Consider the following 9,239-nt stretch of genomic DNA (forward strand, 5'->3'; position numbering starts at 1 on the left):
AGATTGTTGGACAGGGCAAAGCTAGATAGGAGCAGGGTTTATTCGAATCTCGAATAATTATAATATATGTTAGATTTAGAATACACTCGATAAAAGAAAGGCACAGTCTCTTTAGTCACAAACTTATTTTTTTTCTTTTTTTATTCATCACTTTGTTCCTTTATATGTGAAAAAGTAAGGACAACCTATAACTAACGATGCACTTTCCTAGAAGAAATTATTGGAAAACAACAATATAGTACTATTTTTTAAGAAAACAAACTGTTACAAAACGCAAAATAGAAAGGGAGAAAAAAGATATAAATGTGAACGCTGAAAAAAATGGTTTTTTACAGAAAAAAAAAATTAAAACTTTTGGAGGTAAACTTTTTGATGTACATAAGGATTCTTAGAAAATTTGATTCATTTTTTTATTCTTTATTAAAATACGTTTTTTAGACAATATAAGTTTTTTATTATTTTTCTTTAACTATTATTTAATTGTCCCTTCACTTAAAAAAATAAAACCGACTATATCCTAAATTATTTATTCATATTATAAGTTAATAGGAATCATAAGAGAAGAACAAGATAGATTTTTATGGCTCAATTTTTTCCTTATTGAACTATTCTGTTAGGTTTAGAACTCCATTCTTCATTATATGATTATACCTAAATAATTTTTATAATTTAGTGACTAAGTAAATTGAAAGAGAAAAATTGGAGAACTATAGAAAATTAAATATCCGTACAGTTAACACCTCCTTTTTAGATCCCTGCTAACATTATATTTGAACGGAGTAAAAATAAATTTTAAAGTATTAGAACCTTAATTCTTTTACCAATACGTGCCACTGACATTAAATAAATAAAAGAATCTAAAACATTAAATAAAAAGGTTCTTGTTTTTTTTCTTAAATTACTTTTTAACTATTTTATATAAAAAGATAAATATGATATTTATTTTATCTTCAAGTCATCAATTGCTATTTGCTAATAATTTTGTTCTTCTTACATATGACTTTATTAATTAAAGTAAGATATACATACAAAACATCGTACACTAAACAAAAAATCGAAGCTTTAAGAAATAAACTTCCGAATTATGACAAATCTGAAAATATGAATGTACTTAAATTTTATCCTTCTTAATCTTACTTCGGCAATAGTACAATTTGAAAAAAAGAAAATAACAGTGTGTGAAGAAGCCAAAATCAAATACTACAAAAATATGGTCCATAAAAAAAAAATTAAAAAAATACAACTTTATGCCCCAATGAGTTTTTAGTTTTTATTTTTTACGAAGAAAAATTGCAAAATAAATATTACTTCCGTCAAAAACTACCAACAAAAAGGCAACCCCTTCCTTTTTACAGTAATGGAAAAGAGCTTCACATCAAAGCTCTTCAAAAACTGGAAATAATTCCCCAAAAACTATTAAAAATTATAAAATAAACAACCAAAAAAAAAAAACTCATCGTGAAATTCATCACTTATCATCACCAAAAGATCATTTCGTTTAGTACGAGATGGCTTCACACATCGCGATGAAGCGATACTTACGCCTTTCGTCTATCGAAGTTCCCGGTTCATCACATTGACTGCATCATCATTAAAATTTTCACCTCAACGAGAACCAATCAATCACATCCCACACAACGCGCCGCCGCGTGATGTCCACGCGCTCATCAGAAACCACCAACGACGACCGGCAAATCGGACAATTAAAATTAAACGTATCTAACCATCCATCAAAACACACCTTATGAAAAACATGCTTACAATCCAATTTCCTCACATTCTCGCCATCACCCAACCGGTTCAGGCAAACAACACAGCTCGAACCGGTGGCTTCATCTCCTTGAATATCAAATGTATACGAGAACATCCGGTTCAAATTGAGCTGTTCGGCGAGCACTACAACTCCGGCTAAACCGGAACCAACGGCGTCGTATAGAGTGTTATCTTCCATTTGAATCGGATTTATCATCCCAGAAGTCGACATGCCGAGGAATTGGAGAAAATCGAAAACGATTGAACGGAGATTAGCTATGCAATTAGCGAGAAGAGTTACGAGCAGAATTGGGATTGATTCAGTTGATACATCAGTTAATTGATTTTGTAATCCCATTTTTCAATGACTTTTTTGGTAATGGAATTTTGAAGATTAGTGATTACACAAAATTTGGTGTGGAGAAAGAGAGTATATATAAGGGGTTGAGGGTGGGGGTAGGCGTGGGGTAAGGAGTGGGGGTAGGGGTGTAAATTCGGGGTTAGGGGGTGGGGGTTACGTGGAAAGGAAAAGAGAGGGACAGACAATTAGGGTGTTCTCAGTGTCATCGCAGCGTATTTTGCAAATTTCAAACTTTACGTTATTAAATTATTATTTTTTATTGGTTGAAAAAATTGTGCTAACTTACATAATAATATGCTTATTTCACTTCAAACAAACATATATTTTACTTCTTTTTTTTAAGGGATAATGCACAAGTAATTTTTGAACTATGACTGAACTAATGTTTGATTAAATATTGGACAAATGAGAAGATGATAAGTGGAATGTAGAATAGCTCAGAACATTTAGATTCAAGGATCTCGAATTTGATGTCATATTTGTAGATCTGCTTAATTTTAAAATTATGAGATAAGATATCAGCCTACAGTCATATAGGATAAGAGTAAGACTCAATCGTTACTAATTATTCCCTATGTAATAGAAGTAGATGTGAGTAAATATAAATTTTTATGAGGTTGAATTTCACAAATAATATTCTCTAAGATTTAGCTATAAATTAAATAGTCTCGTATTCATTCATCTTAAGACATCAAATCTTAAGCTATGCGATTCATTGTTTTGAACAACATCAAGAAAGATTAAGCTTATTTAATAACATTATCAACAACACTGGTTCTTAAGTCACATTAGCAGAATAGTTACTTATTTCAATTCACAAGTTCTTGAGTTATATTATATAAATTTAATTATATAATTCTAAGGATAAAAAATAATATTATTCTTTTTTATGTTTTTCTCTTTCGAAATACATTATTCAAAACTTTAATATCATGAGATATTGAGTAAAAAATCTAAGGGTATGTGTAGATTTTTAATCTTGCACAATGCACACTGAGGAAGCAATAGCTTGATGATAAAATTAGCCAGTGAGAGCGTGGAGGTAACGCATGGGGCAAGCACAAGTGGGGCGGTTTGAGGAATAGTAGTAGTATTTTTATGAAGAAAGAAAGGGGGTGGCCAAAATAGTTGGAGAATTTCACTAGTATAATCAAAGTGACATGTGGGGGTGGGTCAAGTTTTGGGGGATAAGCGATGAACCTATAAGCTTTGTCCACTTTTATAATGTTTGAACTCTTATTAAAAAAACATTATAGAGTAAATGCACCAAAAAAGAGCATAGAGAGATTAATATCTTATTCAACTTTAAATTATTTTTTAAATGAATTAAAATAATTTTTTATTTATAGATGAATTAAAATTTTGTTGGCATCAGTGTTTTAGAAGGTGAGGGCGTAAGACGAGGCGTTTTATGCAGTATGGAGCGAGGCGTAAGCCTCGAGACACGGAGCATAAGTTTCTTGGATCTACGGGGCGTACATCTCATGTATATTCAATTTTATAATTTTATTACTTAAAAAATAAGGAAAAGTAAAATTTTCGATGACTTTACAAATAAATTTTAATAAATAATCAATAATATACATAAATTATTATTTGAGAAAGGTATTCATAATTAATAATATAGAAAAAAGTATTATAATTACTATTTGAGAAAGGTAACAACTAACAACACAAAAAAAATAGCTAAAATAATCTTTAAGATAAAATTATCATTCATCTTCACATTTACTAGTTTTTCTCACTCTCAATTAATATTTGCACTGATTATTGTTTTTATGTTATAAAGAATAAGAAAGATAAAAAGTGTAAGAGTAATGATAAAAAATGAATAAAGTTGTTCAGAAACATAGTGTTATGAAAGATCTATTTTATTAATTTCAGACACTATTATCTAAAAAATTATCTATAGCAATGTCATTTTCTATATGAGTTTATTTATACATTTTAGAATAAATCACTACAACCTGAAAAAAATATGATAACATAAAATATAAATATCATTACACCAATAATATAAAATATAATTTAAAGCAAAAATGGATTAAAAACCCCAAAAAATAATTAATGTCCGGAGCGTATGTTTTTACGCCAAGACTTACGTTTTTACGCCCGAGGCGCCCCAAATTCTAGGACTCATCCCCTATGGATCTACACCTTCAATTTGCGCTCCGGAGCATTTTTGATACGCTCCGCCCCGTGGATCGCTCCGAAAACATTTTTTAAAACACTAGTTGGCATAGTTGCTTATAAACTTCTTATATGAACCTACTTGCAGAGTTGCTTGTAAGTTGCTTATTAGGAACCTGCTTATAAGATTAATAAATTGACATCCTCAATTAAGTGTATTCATAGCATGAACATTTCTTCCTCTTTTCTTCCCTTTTTGTCATAGATAGAGTCCGATTAGATTAACAACTACTCATTCATTCTAAAATAGTAATAGTTTTGAAATGAAGTCGTATTTATTAGAAAGTGCTTTACATCTTAATGCGAAACTTTTAGGCATGAATTCAAATGTAACTGACTGCAATACAAATATTATATATCGAACAAACATTAAAAAGGAAAAAAAATGACAAAGGGAGTGAGGTAAATGAAAAAGTATGTGTAGGGAAGTTGCTTTAAAATACATTCAGTCTTTTAAAATTAGTGCAATTTAGCCTATAACAAAAACATCAATTAGAGAGATTTTATCTCAAAAATCCCTTACCATGCATATTTCAAATGTAAAAGCTTAGCTAAATTGAAGAAGAATTGGTGGCTTAGAATTTAAGTTGAGGAAGTTGTTATTCTTAAGCTTGCGTTAGGTCCACTACTTATCAATGAATATTCTATTATTATTTTTATTATATGGAAAAGTGAAGAGGACACTTTTGTCAATGCACTCACTATCAAATATTTTTATTGATTAAAAAGGAGAATCATAGTGTAGATTGCTATTAAATACTTTTGCACCTTGACTATTTTACCCTTCCTCTTTCAAAAGCTACAACAATGAATGTCATGCCACAAGTTCTCTCAAGCTATTCTAACCGTGTCATTGTTTTCACTTTTTGTCTCTCTGTTTTCTTTATGCCCACATGATTTTCACTTCCTATTTTCATAACGTTTTGATTTTGGTTTTGGTTTTGATTTTGGTCGACTAATCTGCACTCATATCAGATAGTGCACCATTCGGGTGTCCTATCAAAGAATATTTTATACACAGGATTCAAACTCAAAACCTCAAATTAAGCGAGAAGTAACTATATTCACTGTCCATCTGCACCACATACTTTAGTGATTTTTTGATTTTGATTTGATGGGCGGTGGAATGAATTTAAACAGGGAATTGTTCCAAATGAATTCAAATATTAAAAAATAAATTATTATAATTATTGAATATTTAGATTCAGATATTTAAATCCTGTAAATATATGGTTCGATTGTTCAACAAATTTAATCTAATAATAACAATTCATTAGAGAAACCAAAAAATAATAATGAATATTTCTTTACACCTTTTTTCTTTATTTTCTTGTTTGTTTGTTTGTTTTTTCTTCATCTTGCAAAAGCTGCAGCAGGCTAACAACCAATTTTTTAAAAACACGTTGAGGTCCTACTAAATCGAGAACATCTCACAAATTTGTTTTCTTTTCGAATAATTTTTTATTTTATTTTAACATAAGTATTTGATCAGAAAATTTTCAAATTTAATTTAAAATATATTTCAAAAAAATTTATAATTTATAACTTACTTTTAAATTTTAAAATTATATTGAATAAATTCAAATATGAATTATTTCAATTTATGTAACAATTTTCTTGCTTTTCTTTTTTGGCGATTCTTGAAATTTAACTTTTCACATGACATATGTAATATCATAAAATTAAAAAATATTTTAATTATATAATATATATTTTTAATTAAAAAAAATTACTTTTTTTATACTCTCAAACACACATAGCCGACTTTCGTCCCGTATACTGGCGATTCAAATGAAACAAAAAGAAAAGATCTCAAGAGGAAACCTTTTTCCCTTTAAATTTATATTAAAAAGTTTCATATTATAAGATAAATAATTTCTAATAGGAAAAAAAATTAAAAAATGCCCTTAAACTATTTGAAATAAATAAATATGTCCCCCATTTATAATTTGGTCCAAAAATATCATTGTCGTCAATATTTTGGTCCAAAAATGTCTTTATTGTTATTTAATGGATAAAAAATGCCCCTATTATTACAAAATGGGTCAAAAATACCCTTTTTCGAATCTTTTTTTTAAAAAAAATAATAATCTTGTTCCTTATAAAAATATTACTTTTAAGGAACTCTATTCTTGTTTTCTTCCTTTTTAGATCACTTTAAGTAATAAAAATGTAGGAATTTTTTTTTTCTTCTTAATCTCATTTTATCAATTAAAATAAAATAATTTCATGTACTCTAAGTTTTAACGGATAATATATGTCATATATATAAGATCATAATAAATCCATCATTAATTTTTATTCAAATAATGATATAAATAATTATAATAAAATAAAAAATATTTTTAATTTTTTAATTCTTTTCTAATTGAAATAGAATAAACATTTGTTAATAAAAGAAATATTATTAGGAAAAATATGTGTTCAAAAAGAAAATAAATAATATATTTATTTGAATAAGGACATTTTTGACTCATTAAATAATAATAAGGACATTTTTGGATCAAAATATTGACGACAATGATATTTTTTGATCAAACTATAAACGGGTGCTATTTTTATTCAAGCCAAATAATTTAAGGATATTTTTAATCTTTTTCCCTTTCTAATAAAGACAAATTTATATTTAAATAAAGTCAAATCTAAAAATTTCTAATTAAAAATAAAAATAAAATCACTTCACCACTATCCTCATTGGTCAAGAGGAAATCCTGCATAAGAGGAAAGAGTCAAACCATTGCAAATTGGCAGAAAAAACAACATGTATGTCAGTCATGATGTGTATCACTTGTTCCATTAATAGACACTTATTAGATTCTGTAGCAAAAGAAAATCTCTTGCTTATTTATGATAGGGTACACACATATATATATATTTATCTATATATAAAATAGGGTACACATATATATAGAGAGAGATACATTCATACCAACAATGAAATATAAAAGTATAGTTTATAATTAAGAGACAAGTATTTAATTTTATACATTATATTTTTTATACATAATGAGAATTTTTAAAAATTATCAAAGATAGAAAGAGTTTTTGACATTTGCTATATATAAGTAGTACAATAAATTTTGAAATTTGTTGTGTATCAGTGATATAACAATTAATTTTATATATATTGATGTAATATTGATACAAAGCGAATTGGATCAATTTCCAATAGAGAGCAGATTTCATAAATTATTATGTCATCTATATACTCCGTTTAGTAATTCCAAACTAGTGTTATATTTAATGTTGGTGTATATGTATTTTATTATTAAAATAAAATATTAATTGCATAATTTGGTGGATATAAATTGATAAGAATATGGTCAATTATTTTTGGCGTAACTTATATAACAATTAAATCATGTTTTACCTTATTATGTTTTGTAATATATGTAACTTTCAAGGCATAATTCCTCCATTCATTTACCTACATTATTATCCACTTTATTTCTATTCAAGACAAAGAGGAATTCACTACCTATAAATAGTGATGTTTCTTCTCTTGTGAAGTGTATGTCAAATAAGATGAGAAGAAATATGTTTAAGTGTGAAAAAATATTCTAGCGTGAAGTAGTGAAAGAGAGTGTTAAAAAAAAAAATATTATAAGTCTTCAACTATATTCACTATCCAAAAGAGGATATCTATATGTTAAAGGAAGGTGTTCTTTTTGTGGAGCTTTGGACTCTTCAACTAATCCGGAGTTGTTTGAGTTAGATGACGTTATTGGATTGTTGTATTCTGGATGGGACAAGTCAAGAGTATTAATGCTGAATCGGTGTAAATCATGTCGCAGTGGACTTGAATCTCCTTAAAGAGAGCGAGATATCCGTGCTTCAGCCTAAATATATTTTTATTTATTTTGTTTATTTTATTTTCAACTATAATTTATTATATTTATGATATATTACACCAAAATTTAATAATTAGGCCTTAAACTATTAATATTTTAAATTTTCTCTTAGTTTAATTTGTTCATTTATTGAAGTGGAGGATATAAATCTTATCAATAACATGATTGGGGGTTGGGGATTCAACACACCAAATACATTAGTTGATTTGTAATTTAGAAATCTCTATAAATAATACATGTTTAAATTATGAGAATTATAAATTATTTACATAAAATAATATATAAATTTTCTCATAATTCAATTTCAAAATCTAACTCATGGGAGATGATTGCTCAAGTTCATCGAGACCACATTTTTTTTTTGAAAACTCCAGGATAACCCACAACCGCTACAACATCTGCCACAATCTCTGTCCTTTGGCTGATCACTTTATGCGCACTAGGTAAATCTCCCACTGTAGTAGCCTGCAAATCACACAGGAGATGTAAAGCACGTTAGTAAGCGTTCTCTGACAGACTCGACTCAGAAGGCACTGCAAACCAAATGAGCCATCCCAAAGGATGAGACCACAGATTTCATTAATTAATCATCAACGTGGGGCTTATTTCATTCTTCAATACTTCATAATTAATCTATATACTATTAATATCATCATAACTCTAACCAACTATTAAAAAACCTAATTTTGATTATAAATTCAAATATAATTATTTTAAATTTTATTTAAATTTTTATAAATATATGTCTAGTAATTATGTCATTTTTCGATGAGAAGAAACAGTGCCGCTCAACCCCAAAAAGATGATGATAGTATTGTAACGAAAGATTTTATTTTATTTTTTAAAAAAATACTTAATACATACAAGATATTTACAGGTTACTAAATTTCATCAAATTACATCAGAGAATGAATTTTTTTCTACCTCCTATTTTTACGTTAGAATTAATAATAGGTACTATATGTGGCTGGCATAACCATTAATGGGGTTTATCAGAATCTTTTAGGTCGAAAAATTACATTAGTATTTAGTAACTATTTCTAAAATTACTCACTTAATTTAGCTTTTAAAATAATTTCAAATTT

General features: G+C 27.7%; 1 protein-coding gene across 1 annotated transcript; it reads right to left on the reverse strand.

Moving 5' to 3' along the window:
- Positions 1 to 1,600: 1,600 nt before the first annotated feature.
- On the reverse strand, positions 1,601 to 2,110 carry LOC129869883 (E3 ubiquitin-protein ligase RHA2A). The gene has a single exon (XM_055944463.1). The coding sequence runs from the start codon at positions 2,108 to 2,110 to the stop codon at positions 1,601 to 1,603; it is 510 nt and encodes a 169-aa protein (XP_055800438.1).
- Between the last annotated feature and the right edge of the window lie 7,129 nt (positions 2,111 to 9,239).

This window comes from Solanum dulcamara, chromosome 10 (genome assembly GCF_947179165.1).
Source record: "Solanum dulcamara chromosome 10, daSolDulc1.2, whole genome shotgun sequence".
Lineage (NCBI taxonomy): Eukaryota > Viridiplantae > Streptophyta > Magnoliopsida > Solanales > Solanaceae > Solanum > Solanum dulcamara.